General features: G+C 47.8%; 1 protein-coding gene across 1 annotated transcript in view; it reads right to left on the reverse strand.

Annotated features, from left to right (window-relative positions):
* LOC124598534 (Down syndrome cell adhesion molecule-like protein Dscam2) overlaps nucleotides 1-22,466 on the reverse strand; it is a 394,502-nt gene that overhangs the window by 258,824 nt on the left and 113,212 nt on the right. Inside the window, exons 5-6 of the mRNA XM_047136007.1 lie at nucleotides 20,091-20,292; nucleotides 10,991-11,222 (exon numbers count right to left, since the gene is read on the reverse strand). Coding sequence (XP_046991963.1) covers nucleotides 10,991-11,222; nucleotides 20,091-20,292 — 434 coding nt within the window. The remainder of the gene's footprint in view (nucleotides 1-10,990; nucleotides 11,223-20,090; nucleotides 20,293-22,466) is intronic.

Here is a 22,466-nt window from a genome sequence, read left to right on the forward strand (position 1 = left end):
CTCTTAAATGTTCATCTTCATTAGTGTTATCCACGTGGGAGCGTTTGCTACAACATATACAATCATACACTATTACGGACAGAATATTTTCAATTGAAGTTTTGTGGTGACAAAGCCCAAAGTTGTGGTGGGATAGTCCGCAGCTCGTGGTCGTGCGGTAGCGTTCTCGCTTCCCACGCCCGGGTTCCCGGGTTCGATTCCCGGCGGGGTCAGGGATTTTCTCTGCCTCGTGATGACTGGGTGTTGTGTGATGTCCTTAGGTTAGTTAGGTTTAAGTAGTTCTAAGTTCTAGGGGACTGATGACCATGGATGTTAAGTCCCATAGTGCTCAGAGCCATTTGAGCCATTTTTGTGGTGGAATACGTATGTATTAGAATGCTTTTGGATTAAAAGAGGGAAGTGTAAAGGGTGAAATCTACTCAAGAGCAATCCAAGTACTTTGAAAATGTATCAACATATATTGTAGGCTTCTAAATGAACAAAAATAAATGGAGCACAGAGTTCTGCTTGATAAATCAAATTTTAACTTCAAGCATGTAAGTAAAATGAATTATACTGATTAGTTAATATACTTACATGGTATTATATAAAATTAGTTGTGCGTGAGAGAACAGCATATGGACATGGGAATGAAACAACTTTGGTTGGGCCATAATAACAAAAATCAATCTATGTATGCGATATACGAGGGCTATTCGGAAAGTAAGGAACGATAAGTCGCGAAATGGAAACCAGAGTGAAAATCAAAACTGTTTTATTTGCAACGGTTAGCTACACTTTCCAGCTACTTCTCTACACAGTCGCCGCTCAGACTTAGACATCTGTCCTAGCGTCGTACCAACTTTTCATTTCCCTCGTTATAGAAGACAGCCGCTAGTGCTTTTCGACAATTTTGTACTCTGAACTGCAGCTCGTTGTCTGTGTCAAAATATTGCCTTCATAGCCAGCGGTTCATTTGAGCGGAGATGAACCTAATGGGTAGACAACTGCAGGCTGTATTGTGGGTGATCACATCCCATCGAAAGCGCTGCAGGAGCATCTTCATTGCCCCTGCAGAGTGCGACCGAGAATTGTGGTGCAGAACGAACCGCATAACATTTATGTTATGTGGATTGCATAGCTTCAGGCGAAATCTTTCGCCAGGCCCTCATACTTGGCGGGAGACGCTAATATCTAGCCACCTTTACGTTCTCACTGTGGGCTCAGAACTGAAAAAAGCGACATGATGCGATCGACGGGTGTACTAAACACAGCGCCCAACGCATCTGTGCAAAGCTTTATCAGATTTTCACTCTATTTTCCATTTTGCGACCGATCGTTCCTTACTTTCCGAATAACCCTCGTATACTAAAGAGCCAAAGAAACTGGTACACCTTCCTAATATCGTGTAGGGCAACACGCAAGCACGCAGAAGTCCGAAACACGACGTGGCATGGACTCGACTAATGTCTGAAGTAGTGCTGGAGGGATCTGACATCATGAATCCTGCAGGTCTGTCCATAAATCGATAAGAGTATTAGAGGCTGGAGATTTCTTCTGAACTGCACGTTGCAAGGAATCCCAGATATGTTCAATAATGTTCGGATCTGGGGACTCTGGTAACCAACGCAAGTGTTTAAACTCAGAAGAGTGTTCCTGGAGCTACTCTGTACCAATTCTGGACGTGTTGGGTGTTGCATTGTCTTGCTGGAATTGCTCAAGTCTGTCGGAATGCACAGCGGATGGAAATGATCAGACAGGATTCTTACGTACGTGTCACCTGTCAGAGGCGTATCTACATGTATCAGAGGTCCCATTTCACTCCAACTGCACATGACCCACACCATTACAGAGCTTCCACCAGCTTGAACAATTCCCTGTTGACATGCAGGGTCCACGGATTCATGAGGTTGTCTCCATACTCTTACACGTCCATTCGCTCGATAAAATTTGTAAACGAGACTCGTCCAACCAGGCAACACGTTTCTAGTCATTAACAGTCCAATGTCAGTGTTGACGGGCCCAGTTGAGGCGTAAAGCTTTGTGTCATGCAGTCATCAAGGGTACAGAAATGGTCCTTCAGCTCCGAAAGCCCATATAGATGATATTTCGTTGAATGGTTCGCACAGTAACATTTGTTGATGGCCCAGCATTGAAATCTGCAGCAATCTGCTAAAGGGTTGTACTTATGTCGTGTTGAACGGTTCTCTTCAGTCGTCGATGGTCCCGTTCTTGCAAGATCTTTTTCTGGTTGCAGCGATGTCGGAGATTTAATGTTTTACCGGATTCCTGATATTCACGGTACACCCGTGAATGCCCGTACGGGAAAAATCCCTACTTCATCGCTACCTCGGAGATCTGTGTCTTATCCATCGCGCGCCGACTGCGACACCCTGCTCAAACTCACTTAAATCTGATAACCTGCCATTGTAGCAGCAGTAACAGATCTAACAACTGTGCCAGATACTTGTTGCGTTATATAGGCGTTGCCGACCACAGGGCCGTGTTCTGCCTGTTTGCATATCTCTGTATTTGAATACGCATGCCTATACCAGATTCTTTGGCACTTCACTGTAGAAGTGAAACGTGTTATTATCCACATCAGAAGGCAACTAAATTTGTGATAACATTTATGAAGAACTTTCTGGTTAAGAATAAATATGTAACACGATGAATCAACATGAAGAATTCCGAATCTAGTAAAAGTGTAAACTTGTGAGACGTGGGTCATGGTAATCAGAAAAGAGATTTAAATAATATTTTTAAAATAATTTTCTCCAAGTATAAATATATACACTATTGGCAATTAAAATTGCTACACCACGAAGATGACGTGCTACAGACGCGAAATTTAACCGACATGGAAGAAGGTGCTGTGATATGCAAATGATTATCTTTTCAGAGCATTCACACAAGATTGGCGCCGGTGGCGACACCTACAACGTGCTGACATGAGGAAAGTTTCCAACCGATTTCTCATACACAACAGCAGTTGGCCGGCGTTGTCTGTTGAAACGTTGTTGTGATGCCTCGTTTAAGGAGGAGAAATGTGTACCATCACGTTACCGACTTTGATAAAGGTCGGACTGTAGCCTATCGCGATTGCGGTTTATCGTTGGTCGAGTTCCAATGACTGTTAGCAGAATATGGAGTCGGTGGGTTCAGGAGGGCAATACGGAACACCGAGCTGGATCCCAACGGCCTCGTATCACTAGCAGTCGAGATGACAGGCATGTTATCCGCATGGCTGTAACGGATCGTGCAGCCACGTCTCGATCCCTGAATCAACAGATGGGGACGTTTGCAAGACAACAACCATCTGCACGAACAGTTCGACGACGTTTGCAGCAGCAAGGACTATCAGCTCGGAGACCATGGCTGCGGTTACTCTTGACCGCTGCATCACAGACACGAGCGCCTGCGATGGTGTACTCAACCACGAACCTGGGTGCACGAATGGCAAAACGTCATTTTTTCGGATGAATCCAGGTTCTGTTCACAGCATTATGTTGGTCGCAACCGTGTTTGGCGACATCGCGGTGAACGCACATTGTAAGCGTGTATTCGTCATCGCCATACTGGCGTATCACCCGGCGTGATGGTATGGGGTGTCAGTGGTTACACGTCTCGGACACCTTTTGTTCGCAATGACGGCACTTTGAACTATGGAATTTACGTTTCAAATGCGTTACGACCCGTGGCTCTACCCTTCATTCGATCCCGGCGAAACCCTACATTTCAGCAGGATAATGCACGGCCGCATGTTGCAGGTCCTGTACGGGCCTTTCTGGATACAGAAAATGTTGGACTGCTGCCCTGGCCAGCACATTCTGCAGATCTCTCACCAACTGAAAAGTCTGGTCAATGGTGGCCGAGCAACTGGCTCGTCACAATATGCGATTCACTACTCTTGATGAACTGTGGTATCGTGTTGAAGCTGCATGGGGAGCTGTACCTGTACACACCATCCAAGCTCTGTTTGACTCAATGCCCACGCGTATCAAGGTCGTTATTCCGGCCAGAGGTGGTTGTTCTGATCTATGCACACAAATTGCATGAAAATGTAATCATATGTCAGTTCTAGTATAATATATTTGTCCAATTAATACCCGTTTATCATCTGCATTTCTTTTTGGTGTAGCAATTTTAATGGCCAGTAGTTTAGTTTATAGTAATGGCGACGACACTCAAGACTAAAGAAAACACACAGCTAACAGTATAAAGAGATCACATTCCAGCTTACAATAGTAACACCAACGACTGTAGAAAGGTTTCGTTCTTTCATATAATTGCTTTTAGGTCCATGTAATGGTTTTTAGGTCCATACAGCCATGAACATACAGTTTTTAGTCTTTAGTACACAATTTCTAAAATTTATTAGTATGTTTATTAGGTTGTTTAAGAAGGCTGGATGCAACATTTTTGCTGAACTACATGGAGAGCTATAACTGCGCTATTCGAAAAGTAAAGTCCAATAGGTCCCAAAATGGAAACGATAGTGAAAAATCCGACGAAACTTTGGATAGATGTGTTGGGCAGTGTCTCTAGTACACCTGTTGATGGCGTCATGTCGCTCTTTTCGGTTCTGAGCACACAGTGAGCACATAACGAGGACTAGAAAATAACGTCTCCCGCCAAGTATGGGTGCCTGCAGCGAGGTATCGCCTGATTTCATGCAACCCCGCATAACATACCTCTCACGCATTTCTTTCTTCAGAATTCTCAACCGCACACTGCAGTGGCAATGAGGACACCCTTGAAACGTTTTAGATGGGAGCATTTGATTACCCATCACACAGCGCCGACTTGGATCCCTCTGACATTGATATCTGTTCGTATCAACCGCTGGCTACAAAGACAACATTTTGGCACAGATGACGAACTTCCAGCCAGAGTAGAGAAAGGGGGGAAAGGACAGGTGGCTGCCTTCTAAGACGAGGGTACTGGAAAATTGGGTGAAAGCTACGACAGATTTCTAAGTCGGATCGGAAACTATGTAGAGAAGTAGTAGGAAAGTGTAGCAAACTGTTGCAAATACAGTTTTGACTTTCATTGTGGTTTCCATTTCGCAAGCGATCGGATTTTACTTTCCAAATAGCCCTCTCAGTTTGAGCGAAGATTCAGAATTATACGTTATCTGATAATTTGCTTTGTCAGTTAAGAAACGTAAGAGAGTAAATAGAGATAAAATCATGAAGTTAAGTTACAAACTGCTTGGCTAGATAACACTACTCAACTACACTACTGGCCATTAAAATTGCTACACCAAGAAGAAATCCAGATGATAAACGGGTATTCATTGGACGAATATATTATACTAGAACTGACAGGTGAGTACATTTTCACGCCATTTTGGTGCATAGATCCTAAAAAAATCAGTGCCCAGAACAACCACCTCTGGCCGTAATAACAGACTTGATGCGCATGGGCATTGAATCAAACAGAGCTTGGATGGCGTGTACAGGTACAGCTGCCCATGCAGCTTCAACACGATACCACAGTTCATCAAGAGTAGTCACTGGCGTATTGTGACGAGCCAGTTGCTCGGCCACCATTGACCAGACGTTTTCAATTACTGAGAGGTCTGGAGAATGTGCTGGCGAGGGCAAATAGTTCAAATGGCTCTGAGCACTATGCGACTTAACTTCTGAGGTCATCAGTCGCCTAGTACTTAGAACTAATTAAACCTAACTAACCAAAAGGACATCACACACATCCATGCCCGAGACAGGATTCGAACCTGCGACCGTAGCGGTCGCTCGGTTCCAGACTGTAGCGCCTAGAACCGCACGGCCACACCGGCCGGCGGGCGAGGGCAGCAGTCGAACATTTTCTATATCCAGAAAGGCCCGTACAGGACCTGCAACATGCGACCGTGCATTATTCTGCTGAAATGTAGGGTTTAACAGGAATCGAATGAAGGATAGAGCCACGTCTCGTAACACATCTGAAACGTAACGTCCACTATTCAAAGTGCCGTCAATGCGAACAAGAGGTGACCGAGACGTGTAACCAATGGCACCCCATACCATCACGCCGGGTGATACTCCAGTATGGCGATGACGAATACACGCTTACAATGTGCGTTCACCGCGATGTCGCCAAACACGGTTGCGACCATCATGATGCTGTGAACAGAACCTGGATTCATCCAAAAAAATGACGTTTTGCCATTCGTGCACCCAGATTCGTCGTTGAGTACAACATCGCAGGCGCTCGTGTCTGATGCAGCGTCAAGGGTAACCGCAGCCATGGTCTCCTTGTTGATAGTCCATGCTGCTGCAAATGTCGTCGAACTGTTCGTGCAGATGGTTGTTGTCTTGCAAACGTCCCCATCTGTTGACTCAGGGATCAAGACGTGGCTGCACGATCCGTTACAGCCATGCGGGTAAGGTGCCTCTAATGTAGACTGCTAGTGATACGAGGCCGTTGGGATCCAGCACGGCGTTCCGTATTACCGTCCTGAAGCCACCGATTCCATATTCTGCTAACAGTCATTGGATCTCGACCAACGCGAACAGCAATGTCGCGATACGATAAACCGCAATCGCGATAGGCTACAATCCGACCTTTATCAAAGTCGGAAACGTGATACTACGCATTTCTCCTCCTTACACGAGGCATCACAACAACGTTTCACCAGGCAACGCCGGTCAACTGCTGTTTGTGTATCAGAATTCGGTTGGAAACTTTCTCATGTCAGCACGTTGTAGGTGTCGCCACCGGCGCCAACCTTGTGTGAATGCTCTGAAAAGCTAATCATTTGCATATCACAGCATCTTCTTCCTGTAGGTTAAATTTCGCGTCTGTAGCACGTCATCTTCGTGGTGTAGCAATTTTAATGGCCAGTAGTATACGAAAATATTTCGGGCTGAAAAATAGCCCACTCTTACGACTTTCCGCCTGTTCCATAGCTAGATAACGATACCCAACTATGAAAACGTTTCGAGCCAAAAAATAGCCCATTTTTATTTGCTCCCGACAGCTGCATTAAAGAATTACCATAAAATGACAGATAGGCTCTTGCTTTGACATGTAATTTATTTTTTTTGTACGTTTTCAGATTGGAGGTTGTTTTGCTTTTGGAGTTGTCACACACGCTGAATGAGAAAATTGCAACGTTTTCCAGCTTCTTGTTGGTTACAAGCATTATTACTGTCGCTGTGACTGTGGGTTTCACACATCTCTGACAGAATTAGTGTCATCAGCTGGCCTTCTTCTCCATGAACTTTAATTCCTATTAAAAATCTCTCTTTTGTTTCCTTTACTACTTGATCAATGTACAGGATGAAGAACAATGGGTATGTGATGAAACCATGCTTTACTTACTTCTCAACTGTTGCTTCCTTTTCATGTTCTTTGACTACTAGACGAACAGTCTCATTTCTGTAAAAATTTGCGTTTGCTATATTCTTTTGGATAACAATATTTCTGCCGTCGTTTGTCACTAGCATTGAATGTACACAGTAAGAGAAAGAAAAGAAACGAAGCACCACAAAGGAATTATCAGAATGGGACGGAAATCGGTAGATGTGCAGACCGACAATTGATTACAATTTCAGAGAAATTGGATGATTATTTCAAGAGAAAGAGCTGCAAAAATTGAGCAAGCCTGTAACGCGTTGGTCTACCTTTGTCTCTTATGCTAACAGTTTTTCAGCTTGGCATTGACTTCCAAAATTTTTGGATGTTCTGCCGAGGGATATCGTGCCAAATTCTGTCCAGCTGGTCCATTAGATAGTCGAAATCCCAAGCTGGGTGGAGGGCTCTGCTCGGAATGCCCCAAATGTTCTCAATTGGGAGACATCCAGTGACTTGCTGGTCAATGAGGGGTTTGGCAAGTACGAAGACAGTCAGGAGATACTCTCGCCCTGTGCCGGCGGGCATTATCTTGCTGAAATGCACGAGCAGGGTGGCTTGCCACGAAGGGCAATAAAACGCGGCGTAGAATTGTAGACTATCACCACTTGTTGTTTGGCGGTATGGTGGGCGACAGTCAGAACCGCGGCTGCGCGCCGGCCGGTGTGGCCGTGCGGTTCTAAGCGCGTCAGTTTGGAACCGCGTGACCGCTACGGTCGCAGGTTCGAATCCTGCCTCGGGCATGGATGTGTGTGATGTCCTTAGGTTAGTTAGGTTTAAGTAGTTCTAAGTTCTAGGGGACTGATGACCTCAGTAGTAAGTCCCATAGTGCTCGGAGCCATTTGAACCGCGGCTGCGTCTCCAACCGCGTCCTCAACCTGCAATCATTGAATACAGTACGGTTGTTTCCCGTGATGAGTCGTGTTTTGAACTGGGCTCCAATCATCAGCGGAGACGTGTCTGGAAATGCCCCAGACAGATGTGAAATACTAACCTGACTGTTGACCACCATATCGCCCGACAGTCTGGAGCGATGCTCTGGGGGTACCATTTCCTTTCATAGCAGGACCCCTTTGGTTGTCATTTGCGGCACCCTTATAGCACAGCCATAACCTGAGAATACTCTACGTCCCGTTCTTCTTGTTTTTTATGGCAAGCCATCCTGGTGTTACATTTGAGCAAGATAATGCCCGCAAATACAGGGCGGGAGTTTCTACTGATAGTCTCTGTGCTTACCAATCACTACCTTCGTAAGCAATGTCACTCGATCTCTACCCAATAGAGAAAATTTGGAGCATTAAGAGCGGAGCCCTTCAATCATCTCGGGATTTTTACGATCTAACTCGTCAATTGGACAGAAGTCAGCGCGATATTCCTCAGAAGGACATCCAAAAACTCTATCAATCAATGTCAAGCCGCACAAGAGCCACAGGTGGAGCAACACGTTAGTGACTTGCTCAACATTTGAAGGTTTCTCTCTCTAACAAACTATCCAATTTTTCTGCAATTATAATGATTTGTTTCTCTGAACATGTACGGCATATACACACATCAGAAAAACGTTTTGCATCACCCCGGTTCCAAGAACTCCTGAAGATAGACGTTGACTGTGGATATTGTATCACAGACACAGTACCTTTGGCTGTTCAGAGATGTCACTAAACCCGCCCACGGTTGTAAACAACGATGCACGAGCAGCGCGTATTAGACGGAGGGGGTCCGAGAGAAGACCAGTTCCAATCATTCCACCAGGAAGGAGGTACACAGCTCGTGTTGTCTATAGTTCAACCATTCCTAGACGGTCAATACCGCGGTCGATCGCGTCCGCATTGTTACTTTGTGCCAGGAAGGGTTCTCAACAAGAGAAGTGTCCAGGCGTCTCGGAGTGAACCAAAGCGATGTTGTTCGGACACGGAGGAGATACAGAGAGACAGGAACTGTCGATGACATGCCTCGCTTAGGCTACTCAAGTGCTGCTACTGCAGCGGATGATCGCTACCTACGGATTATGGCTCGGAGGAACCCTGACAGCAACGCCACCTTGTTGAATAACGCTCTTCGTGCTGCGAAAGGACGTCGTGTTACGACTCAAACTGTGCGCAGTAGGCTCCATGATGCGCAACTTCACTCCCTACGTCCATGGCGAGATCCATCTCTGCAACCACGACACCATGTAGTGCCAACAGATGGGCCCAACAACATGCCGAATGGACCGCTCAGGATTGGCATCACGTTCTCTTCACCGATGAGTGTCGCGTATGCATTCAACCAGACAATCGTCGGGGACGTGTTTGGAGGCAACCTGGTCAGGCTGAACGCCTCAGACACACTGTCCAGCGAGAGCAGCAAGGTGGAGGTTCCCTGCTGTTTTGGTGTGGCATTATGTGGGACCGAGGTACGCCGTTAGTGGTCATGGAAGGCGCCATAACGGCTGTACGATACGTGAATGCCATCCTCCGACTGATAGAGCAACCATATCGGCAGCATATTGGCGAGGAATTCGTCTTCATGGACAACAATTCGCGCCCCCATCGTGCACATCTTGTGAATGACTTCCTTCAGGATAACGACGTCACTCGACTAGAGTGGCCAGCATGTTCTCCAGATATGAACCCTATCGAACATTCCTGGGATAACCGAGACTCGAACTCGGGACCTTTGCCTTTCGCTGGCAAGTGCTCTACCAACTGAGCCACCTAAGCACGACTCACGCCCCGTCCTCCCAGCTTCACTTCTGCCAGTACCTCGTCTACTACCTCTTCCTGCGAGAGCTTCTGTAAAGTTTGGAAGGTAGCAGATGAGGTACTGGCAGAAGTGAAGCTATGAGGACGGGGCGTGAGTCGTGCTTGGGTACCTCAGTTAGTAGAGCACGTGCCCGCGAAAGGCAAAGGTCCCGAGTTCGAGTCTCGGTACGGCACGCAGTTTTAATCTGCCAGGAAGTTTCATATCAGCGCACACTCCTCTTCAGAGTGAAAAACTGATTCTGATTCCTGGGATAGATTGAAAAGGGGATTTTTATGGACGACGTGACCCACGAGGGATCTACGCTGAATCACCGTTGAGGAGTGGGGCAATCTGGACCAATAGTGCCTTGATGAACTTGTTGATAGCATGCCACGACGAATACAGGCATGCCAACGCAAGACGACGTGCTACTTGTTATTAGAGGTACCGGTTTGTAGAGCAATCTGGATCAGCACGTCTGAAGGTCTCACTGTATGGTGGTGGAAGATGCAATGTGTGGTTTTCATGAGCAATATGGGTGTTATCTGATGTCCTTAGGTTAGTTAGCTGTAAGTAGTTCTAAGTTATAGGGGACTGATGATCATAGATGTTACGTCACATAGTGCTAAGAGCCATTTGATCAATGAGCAATAAATTCCAATTTTCTGTACAGGTTCTGGAACTCTCTGAACCGAGGTGATGGAAAACTTTTTTCATGTGTGTACACAGATTTAAATCCCATTCGGGTAATTCCTTCGTGGTGGGTCGTTTTTCTTTTTGTCATTGAGTCTACGCCTGCTTGCTAAAGTAAGCCTAGTGAAGAGCGAATAGTGAGGGGATGTGAGATAAGTTGTAAGTGAGCAAAAATTGAATGTTATGTTAAATGCGAATGTTGATGAAATTAACTGGATGAAGAGAGCCAGCTGACCTCCGAGCCTGAGTTCTGCTGCCGCCTGCGCGCTGTCGTCATCGCCCCGGGCAACACACTGGTAGACGCCGCGGTGTGCGCGGGTAGCCGCGGCGAGGTGCAGCACCAGCGGCGACAGCAGCCGAACTCGTCCGGCAGGGATGGGCTCTGCGTTGTGCAGCCACTCCACGCTGCCCATCGGCGACCCCGACACTGTGCAGTTGAACATCGCCGCTTCTCCAGAGTTCACCACCTGCCGACAACGGCGTACTGACAGTCTCAGGAGGTAAGCAAAACAGGTAGTGTAAATGGCACATTCTCCAGCGGCGGCGGAATTTATTAAACAATGAATAATTAGGATGATTAAAAGATAGAAGGCCTCTGAGATCGTAAACAAACCAGAAAATTGAATTTTATAATGAATGAGTTATGCTACCATTTTTATGAGGGGTGCGGATGCAGACAAGAGACACTACAAGGAGCCTTCAATTTTTTTCTGAGAGAAGGCTGGTTTTGGTTGTTGGTTGGTTGTTTTGGGGAAGCAGACCAGACAGCGAGGTCATCGGTCTCATCGGAGTAGGGAAGGATGGGGAAGGAAGTCGGCCGTGCCCTTTCAGAGGAACCATCCCGGCATTTGCCTGGAGTGATTTAGGGAAATCACGGAAAACCTAAATCAGGATGGCCGGACGCGGGATTGAACCGTCGTCCTCCCGAATGCGAGTCCAGTGTCTAACCACTGCGCCACCTCGCTCGGTGGCTGGTTTTGTTCATGATTCCAGTACACCATATTATTTGACACTCTTTCGGCTACAAAACTCCATTTTTCAACACAATCTCAGTTCAGTACGACGGCCTTACTGGGGAGGCCCTTATGCCCACATTGTAGTGTCCTGCGGTCGACGGGAAAGAACTAATGGTCAATTTGAACACACTTTATTATAATTAAAGAAAAACGCCTTCTCGGCGTACACTGTGCTTTAAACACAAGAACAAATAGAGAGACACTGCAAACCAGATAAGGAAACAAGACAATGGAAGGAAATACTGACCAAAATCTGCTCTACCAGTTACAAAATACAACATGCTACTGCAATGCTATGGCGGGTGTATACAATGCTAGAGCCGGCGTAAGTCTGCCAGGAGCTGTCCCTAGTGGTAGTTAACACTGACGGCGTAATTTTCTTTCTTTATTGTATTTCGATTCCCCCCCAGGGGGAGGGGGGCTGGGGGGGGGGGACTGGCAGCGGCGTAATACGCCGCTCTGCAGCCTACAGATAATGTTAAAAAACACAATGAAGAGGTGGAACAATAAAAAGAGGTGATAAAACGGTGACTGTTTAAAATTGGTACATGGTGAAAGAGTTGTGAAGAAAATATAAAAAAAACAAAGGGGTGAGTGATGCTGATTAAAAACACTTAGGAAAGAGACAGGCACAATTAAAAAACAGTCTGACTTCTGTTCGCAGCACTTTAAAAAGGGGATGCACAATACTGAACACTCATGGAAAACACTGCACTATAGAGTACGAAGGTATATTGGTATGGGAGGGGGGGGGGGGGGGGGAAGGACATGGACAGATGAAGGGGGGAAGAGGGGAGAGGAGAGGAAAAGCAAAAAAAGTGGGGGGAACCGATGGACAGGGCACAGAGAAAGGGGGGAGCGGGTAGGACGTGAGAAAGGAGTGGGGAAGGGAAAGGAGGGGAAAGGGAAAGGGGGGAGAGAATGGAGTCAAGGAGTGGGTAAGCGGAGAAAAAACAAGATGGAAGGAGGAGAGAGGGAGACTGGGGAAAAGAGACAGAGGGAGGGAGGGAGGGGGTGAGGATCATAGTTGACAGGATTAAATGGAGGGAGATAGGGCATCATCCGGGAGGGGGATTTGATGGATGCCACCTCGGGAAAGAAGATGAAGGGTGTAGAGGTGGAGGGTAGGGGGGACACAGCGGTGAAGGCGCGGCAGCGGGTGGGGGTCGGAGAAGAGAGGAGCGGCCAGGGGATGAGGAAGATGAAGTTGGCGGGGGGTGTAGAGGATGCGGACATGTTCGAGGAATAGGAGCAGATGGGCGAAAGGAATCAGGTCATAGAGGATCTGCATGGGGGACGGGAGGCATATACGGAAGGTGAGGCACAGTGGATGGCGTTAGTGGATCTGGAAGGACTTACAGAATTTGGGGGGGGGGGGGCGGGGGGCAGATTTCCAGGCAGGACTGGCATAACAGAGGATGGAACGATATAAGGATTTGTAGGTGTCGAGGATGGTAGAGGGGTTCAACCCCCATGCCGGGGCCGGCTGCTGTGGCCGATTGGTTCTAGACGCTTCAGTCCAGAACCACGTGGCTGCTACAGTCGCAGGTTCGAATCCTGCCTCAGGTATGGATGTGTGTGATGTCTTTAAGTTGACCTCAGATGTTGTCTCATAGTGCTTAGAGCCATTTGAACCATTTGAACTCCATGTCCGGCCAGAGAGGAGTTTAAGGAGAAGGAGGCTGTTGTGGGCTTGGGATTAAATAGATTGGAGATGAGGGCTGCAGGTGAGTTGACGGTCAATGGTGAGTTCAAGGTAGGTGAGGGTGGGGGAGAGGCGGACTTATTAAGCCGAGTTGGCAGAGTGCTACATGAGGCATATGAGTTCCGATTGGTGAAACACTGTCACATGTTGTCTGGCGAAGTAGTACCGTGTTTATTCGGAAAGCCTGTTATTGTTTATATCTGCTGGCGATGTTTCTCTCTGCGCTCCTGAAGCGAGGTCGGCAGCCCATCTTGCTTGTCGGTTGTGCGGGCCCTCTAACAGATAAGGGGGCCGCTACGACACACACACATGGTACCGCTCTACTGGTCGACGTCGGAGGCAATGTTTGCTGCATCAGTAACCCACCATCCACCTACTGCTTCATGTGGGGTGCATCCTTCATTGGAACAAACAGCTAGAAGCCGGAAGGTGCGGGATCCAGGCTGTAGAGCAGATGTGGAAGGACAGACCAACGAAATTTTGTAAGTCCCTCTCGGATGCACAGACTTGTGTGACACCTTGCATTGTCATGGAGAAGGAGAAGTTTGTTTGCGGTTTGTGATGACGAACATGCTGAAGTCGTTCCTTCAACTTCTGAGGGTAGCACAATACACTTAACAGCTGATTGTTGTAGTATGAGGGAGGACATCAAACAGAATACCCTCCTCAGATTCCCAGAAATCCGTCGCCATGACTTTACTGGCTGATGGCGCGCCTTTGAACTTTTTCTTCGGAGGAGAGGATAAGTTTTTTGTTTCCAGTTCTGAATGATGAACCCATGCTTCAGCTGCTGTGGCAATGTTCGAGAAAAAATCGTCACGACAGTCATCTTCATAACGTGCAAACAACTCCGCACATATGGTCCTTCGTTGCTCTTTATGGTCTTCTATTGGGTGGCGAGGAACCCACGGGGGACCACCTTTGAGTACCCTAAGTGGTGGACGAGTGAGTCAGCACCACCAGCGGAAACATCCAATTGTGCAGTGAGATGTTTGATTCTGATCCGTCGATTACCTCGAGTGACAATGTACGCACGTTCCAACATTGCAGGAGTCACAGCTGTGTGCGGCAGACCGGCACTCGGGAGATCTGACAGGTGTGCGCAACCTTGCTGGGATGGTGACTGACGCCTCGCACAAAGACTCACAGTGCTTTTATTCATTGCAAGTCTCCGTAGATATTCTGCAGTCGCCAATGAATATATGTGACGCTCTGGGTTTTCGCCAAAAGGAACTCAACGAGAACTCTCTGCTTGAAACATAGACGCCACTTTGAAGGCCACGTATAGCGCCGCCACCTATAGGAACTTCATGATACTATAGGGGCTGAAGCATGAGAATTCCACAATGTCCCATAAAAAATTCTTCATTTTTTCAACCGAAATTTTCCGAGAAAAACATTTTTGCCTTATGTATTGAACACCTCTGGTGAAAGCTGGTGTTAATATATTGAAAGTCGTTCGATAAATGTCAGTTTTGATGTTATTCATTCCTCTACGATTTCTGTGTCGTGAGTTTGTTGCAATGACATTCTGGGCTCTGGACATCGATTGCTTGGCGTACTACGGTCTTTGACTGGTAAAATGAAGGCAGTTCTGTTGGGCAACACTTTAGACACAGTGTGTACAGATCAGAGGCCTGTGCGGGCTGAGAGGCGGATTAAAGGGTCCCTTTCAATGGAGAACAAAGCATTGTCGTCTCAACTCTTCCTCGTGCTGTATTGTTGGTCCGCTGGTTTCTGTTTCCACTTGCTACGGACGACTGATGTCGCAGCTGGCTTATGGATTCTGAGTGTTTGTACTGAAGCTACTGTTTGGTGGCCATTCTCATGAATCTTAAGGAAATACAACGCATCCACGAAGGAAGTGAGTTTCAAAGCGCTTGTTCAGCTGATTCTTGAGTATTGTCCATCAATACGGGACCCTCACAGGTAGGACTGGTAGAAAAGATAGAGAAGATCCAACGAAGAGTCGCGCGTTAAGTCACTCGATCGTTTAGTAGGCACAAGTCACAAGATAGGTTTTGTGCATCATGGAGCGATTTACTATTGCAGTTTCTAGTGTACTTTCCGGGAAGACTCGGACAATATATTACTTCCTCTCACATACATCTCGTGAAATGATCACGATGAGAAAATTCGGGAAATTTGAACCAATACAGAGGCTTGTTGACAATTATGCTTCCCACGTGCCATTCACGAGAGGAACGAGAATGGGGGGGGGGGGGGGGGCGTTGGATCAGTTAGTGGTACCAGAAGTACCCCCGCCGCACACCGTTAGGTAGCTTTGGGAGTATGATACAGTTGTTACGAGTTACGAGAATTACGGTTAGGTTGCGGCATCCATTTGCAGCTTGGAGGAAAATATTTTGTATGCAGGGTTTTCAGGTCTGTGGCTTCACTCGTGTACAGTCTGAGCTTCGGTTTCGTAAATTTTTTCTGGGTTTGTGACCGCATTGTCAATATATACAGTTACCGACGTTTCGGTCCCTTCTGAAAGTGACCTCCTTCAGGGTCACCGAAACGTCGGTAGTTTTACATATTGACAATGCGGTCACAAATCCAGAAGAATTTTTTTGAATGTGACAATGGCTGCTGAAGACTACGTTTACAATGAGCTTCCGTTGTTCAAAAGGTTTCACTTATTCATTCGTGAGGTTAGCCTACTGGCTTCGTCACATTCGCACTAATTTAAATCTGTTCAGAATGTCGTAATGTGCATAGAGCTTTTCTTTTATTCACTGTTTCACTTTTCACAGGACAAGTGTAATCTATAATAGTTGTTATTGCTTTAGAATGGAGAATTATTAATCAGGAAACTCCTCAAAACATCTACAGTTTATTTTCGTCCTCCAGTCACTTGCAGAAACCATTCTAAATTTGGACTGGATACTACACTCCTGGAAATTGAAATAAGAACACCGTGAATTCATTGTCCCAGGAAGGGGAAACTTTATTGACACATTCCTGGGGTCAGATACATCACATGATCACACTGACAGAACCACAGGCACATAGACACAGGCAACAGAGCATGCACAATGTCGGCACTAGTACACTGTATATCCACCTTTCGCAGCAATGCAGGCTGCTATTCTCCCATGGAGACGATCGTAGAGATGCTGGATGTAGTCCTGTGGAACGGCTTGCCATGCCATTTCCACCTGGCTCCTCAGTTGGACCAGCGTTCGTGCTGGACGTGCAGACCGCGTGAGACGACGCTTCATCCAGTCCCAAACATGCTCAATGGGGGACAGATCCGGAGATCTTGCTGGCCAGGGTAGTTGACTTACACCTTCTAGAGCACGTTGGGTGGCACGGGATACATGCGGACGTGCATTGCCCTGTTGGAACAGCAAGTTCCCTTGCCGGTCTAGGAATGGTAGAACGATGGGTTCGATGACGGTTTGGATGTACCGTGCACTATTCAGTGTCCCCTCGACGATCACGAGTGGTGTACGGCCAGTGTAGGAGATCGCTCCTCACGCCATGATGCCGGGTGTTGGCCCAGTGTGCCTCGGTCGTATGCAGTCCTGATTGTGGCGCTCACCTGCACGGCGCCAAACACGCATACGACCATCATTGGCACCAAGGCAGAAGCGACTCTCATCGCTGAAGACGACACGTCTCCATTCGTCCCTCCATTCACGCCTGTCGCAACACCACTGGAGGCGGGCTGCACGATGTTGGGGCGTGAGCGGAAGACGGCCTAACGGTGTGCGGGACCGTAGCCCAACTTCATGGAGACGGTTGCGAATGGTCCTCGCCGATACCCCACGAGCAGCAGTGCCCCTAATTTGCTGGAAAGTGGCGGTGCGGTCCCCTACGGCACTGCGTAGGATCCTACGGTTTGGCGTGCATCCGTGCGTCGCTGCGGTCCGGTCCCAGGTCGACGGGCACGTGCACCTTCCGCCGACCACTGGCGACAACATCGATGTACTGTGGAGACCTCACGCCCCACGTGTTGAGCAATTCGGCGGTACGTCCACCCGGCCTCCCGCATGCCCACTATACGCCCTCGCTCAAAGTCCGTGAACTGCACATACGGTTCACGTCCACGCTGTCGCGGCATGCTACCAGTGTTAAAGACTGCGATGGAGCTCCGTATGCCACGGCAAACTGGCTGACACTGACGGCGGCGGTGCACAAATGCTGCGCAGCTAGCCCCATTCGACGGCCAACACCGCGGTTCCTGGTGTGTCCGCTGTGCCGTGCGTGTGATCATTGCTTGTACAGCCCTCTCGCAGTGTCCGGAGCAAGTATGGTGGGTCTGACACACCGGTGTCAATGTGTTCTTTTTTCCATTTCCAGGAGTGCAGCTTCTGTATTTATTCTTTAGTCTACAATGGATGTAAGCAAGAAACTTACTACAAATTCTGCCTTAAATAGAAATTTTAGTGAATGCAAAAGCAAATGCCATCGGAAGAAACATTTTGAATTCCTTGTATGCGTTTACAGATCGCAAGGTAAGCAGTGCTGGCGAGGCTTCGAGACAGCGTGGTGTTTCCATTTTGTGCACTACGGTACTGTTGTAGTCCATGTTCTGTGGACCCACGTTAAGGTTTCGTTGTGGGGTTACATCCTCGTCACGTCTGGTTTGCCTATAACGAAGATCACGAATACACTCATGAACCACGTCAACTACGCAGAACGTGCCGCTATCCGGAATACCAAGGACCAGATACAGCTGTTGTGGGTCAGCTTACCCCAGAACAGGATACTACGGTTCTATGAGAACAGTAGGCTTATTCTTTGTAAAGTTGACTCGATTTTGTAACCACTGAAACAAGATCGCATAGCCTCTCAACCAACGGAGTTTAATTTCGTTTCTTCTACTCCCCCTCCCCATGCCCCTCATTGCAGATGCTACTATGTATACGACTGGCAGTGTACATCCCTTTGTGCACAATAGCTTGAATAACAGTAAAGAAGGACTCACGGTTTGTTATGTTGAGTTCGGTAACACGTGAGTACTCATAAACTACACTCCTGGAAATGGAAAAAAGAACACATTGACACCGGTGTGTCAGACCCACCATACTTGCTCCGGACACTGCGAGAGGGCTGTACAAGCAATGATCACACGCACGGTACGGCGGACACACCATGAACCGCGGTGTTGGCCGTGGAATGGCGCTAGCTGCGCAGCATTTGTGCACCGCCGCCGTCAGTGTCAGCCAGTTTGCCGTGGCATACGGAGCTCCATCGCAGTCTTTAACACTGGTAGCATGCCGCGACAGCGTGGACGTGAACCGTATGTGCAGTTGACGGACTTTGAGCGAGGGCGTATAGTGGGCATGCGGGAGGCCGGGTGGACGTACCGCCGAATTGCTCAACACGTGGGGCGTGAGGTCTCCACAGTACATCGATGTTGTCGCCAGTGGTCGGCGGAAGGTGCACGTGGCCGTCGACCTGGGACCGGACTGCAGCGACGCACGGATGCACGCCAAGACCGTAGGATCCTACGCAGTGCCGTAGGGGACCGCACCGGCACATTCCAGCAAATTAGGGACACTGTTGCTCCTGGGGTATCGGCGAGGACCATTCGCAACCGTCTCCATGAAGCTGGGCTACGGACCCGCACACCGTTAGGCCGTCTTCCGCTCACGCCCCAACATCGTGCAGCCCGCCTCCAGTGGTGTCGCGACAGGCGTGAATGGAGGGACGAATGGAGACGTGTCGTCTTCAGCGATGAGAGTCGCTTCTGCCTTGGTGCCAATGATGGTCGTATGCGTGTTTGGCGCCGTGCAGATGAGCGCCACAATCAGGACTGCATACGACCGAGGCACACAGGGCCAACACCCGGCATCATGGTGTGGGGAGCGATCTCGTACACTGGCCGTACACCACTGGTGATCGTCGAGGGGACACTGAATAGTGCACGGTACATCCAAACCGTCATCGAACCCATCGTTCTACCATTCCTAGACCGGAAAGGGAACTTGCTGTTCCAACAGGACAATGCACGTACGCATGTATCCCGTGCCACCCAACGTGCTCTAGAAGGTGTAAGTCAACTACCCTGGCCAGCAAGATCTTCGGATCTGTCCCCCATTGAGCATGTTTGGGACTGGATGAAGCGTCGTCTCACGCGGTCTGCACGTCCAGCACGAACGCTGGTCCAACTGAGGCGCCAGGTGGAAATGGCATGGCAAGCCGTTCCACAGGACTACATCCAGCATCTCTACGATCGTCTCAATGGGAGAATAGCAGCCTGCATTGCTGCGAAAGGTGGATATACACTGTACTAGTGCCGACATTGTGCATGCTCTGTGGCCTGTGTCTATGTGCCTGTGGTTCTGTCAGTGTGATCATGTGATGTATCTGACCCCTGGAATGTGTCAATAAAGTTTCCCCTTCCTGGGACAATGAATTCACGGTGTTCTTATTTCAATTTCCAGGAGTGTATATCAATTGAGAAATGATATGACTTAACACGTTGACCGCCGGACTCTTAGTGACGGACGTTTCACCGCCAGGCCAGGCACACGGCATTAGGTATGAGCCCTGCTGTGGCCAGCGGCGGCCACAGGGCAGTCAGTGTGGTAGTTTCAGGGAAGTGTTTTGGATGATATCCACCATACGACATCAAAGCTGACCCTTCCAAAAGTCCTTACCAGCAGGTGTGGCGTGACGTGTACGGCGAGCGGCGCGGTGACCTGCAGCGAGGCGTGCACCCGCTGCTCCCCGAAGGCGTTGTTTACTCGGCACTCCCACCTGCCGGCGTCCTCCGGCCGCGCCCCCAGGATGTGCAGCGCCTCCTGCGACGCCCACACGCGCCCAGAAGAAGCCACCGGCGTCCCGGACTCGTACCACCACCTGCAACAAGTGCCAGGGCGGCCTGGTTACTCACCGCCAGAGACTCACCATTGTACCAGTTATTGTACACTCATCTGTACAACAACATCTTGTGATCTCTATAAATGAAACGTAATGTCCCGACTCAGGACTGACTCACTCATAAGGGCCAAGCCCAAACCGCTTAGAAACTTGAAATTCTGAGAAGGTTCAGATAGCTCTGAACACTGTGGGACTTAACATCTGAGGTCATCAGTCCCCTAGAACTTTGAACTACATAAACTTAACCAACCTAAGGACATCACACACATCCATGCCCGAGGCAGGATTCGAACCTGCGATCGCAGCAGTCACGCGGCTTCGGACTGAAGCGCCTTTAACCGCACGGCCACCGCGGGCGGCCTTCTGAGAAGGTTTGGATCTTATATTGTAGGCGTCAACCCTAAGGGGGTGAAATAGTGGATGAAGTGTTTCTTTCTTTTAATGTCAATATTAAGGCAAGTTCGAAGTTAGACCTACGTAAATTGGTCTTTGCTTTCTCAATCAGAAATAAAGAATACTTTTCAGAATTTTTGTAAATTTAACCCTATGCAGGTGAAACAGTGGGTGACAGCTTTTGTTGAAAATGTATCATTATTGAAGACCGACTCAAGTATTTAAGTATTTTTAAAGCTACATCTTTGAACATTGGTATTTGATCTCTCGATTACAAATAAAAAACTACGTTTACCAGTGTTTTTGGAAACTGAACTCCTAAGGGGATGAAATGGGGGATGAGATGTTTTTATGAAAATGTTTTATTGCGGAAGCATTTCAAAGCATAATATGTTGTTGTTGTGGTCTTCAGTCCTAAGACTGGTTTGATGCAGCTCTCCATGCTACTCTATCCTGTGCAAGCTTCTTCATCTCCCAGTACCTACTGCAACCTACAACCTTCTGAATCTGCTTAGTGTATTCATCTCTTGGTCTCCCTCTACGATTTTTACCCTCCGCGCTGCCCTCCAGTACTAAATTAGTGATCCCTTGATGCCTCAGAACATGCCCTACCAACCGATCCCTTCTTCTGGTCAAGTTGTGCCACAAACTTCTCTTCTCCCCAATTCTATTCAATGCCTCCTCATTAATTATGTGATCTACCCGTCTAATCTTCAGCATTCTTGTGTAGCACCACATTTAGAAAGCTTCTATTCTCTTCTTGTCTAAACTATTTATCGTCCATGTTTCACTTCCATACATGGCTACACTCCATACAAATACTTTCAGAAACGACTTCCTGACATTTAAATCTATACTCGATGTTAAAGCTGCATGCCCTCGGGAAAAATTACGGCTGTAGTTTCCCCTTGGTTTCAGCCGTTCGCAGTACCAGCACAGCAAGGGCGTTTTGGTTAGTGTTACAAGGCCAGGTCAGTCAATCATCCAGACTGTTGCCCCTGCAACTACTGAAAAGGCTGCTGCCCCTCTTCAGGAACCACACGTTTGTTTGGCCTCTCAACAGATACCCCTCCGTCGTGGTTGCACCTACGGTACAACTATCTGTATCGTTGAGGCACGCAAGCCTCCCCACCAACGGCAAGGTCCATGGTTCATGAAAATTTAATTGTTGCTTCTCAGTTAAAAATAAAAAAATATGTGTTTCACTATTTTTGGAAATTCAGCCCCTGTAGAGATGAAGCGGGGGATGAAAGTTTTTACGGAAATATTTCATTGTGCAAGCATTTTTGAAGCTAAATCTATGGCAATTTATGTTTGCTTCTCTGCTAAAAATAAAATATACGCATGTCACAGTTTATGGAAATTCAGCTCCTAAGGGGGTGAAATGGGGTCAGACTTATTGACTGACTCATCATCTCCCAGCCCAAACCGCTAAAGATAGAATCTTGAAGTTTGGAGATGGTGTTGGTCTTATACTGTAGGCATCATTTAAGAAGGGAGTGTCCGAAATTACACTCCTAAAGGGGTGAAATAGAGGAGAAAGGGTTTTTGAAAATATGTCACTATTAAGGGAATTCTGAAGCTAGAACTACGGAAACAGGTATCTGGTTTCTCAGTCAGAAAGTAAAAAAATACGTGTTTCCGCTCTTTTGGAAATTGAACCAGTGCAATAGCGGGTGAAAGTTTTTTTGAAAATATGTAATTACTGAAGAAGGTTAAAGAATTCTTAAGGCTACATCTATGACAAGTGGTTTCTGACT

The sequence above is a fragment of the Schistocerca americana genome, chromosome 1 (assembly GCF_021461395.2).
Source record: "Schistocerca americana isolate TAMUIC-IGC-003095 chromosome 1, iqSchAmer2.1, whole genome shotgun sequence".
Lineage (NCBI taxonomy): Eukaryota > Metazoa > Arthropoda > Insecta > Orthoptera > Acrididae > Schistocerca > Schistocerca americana.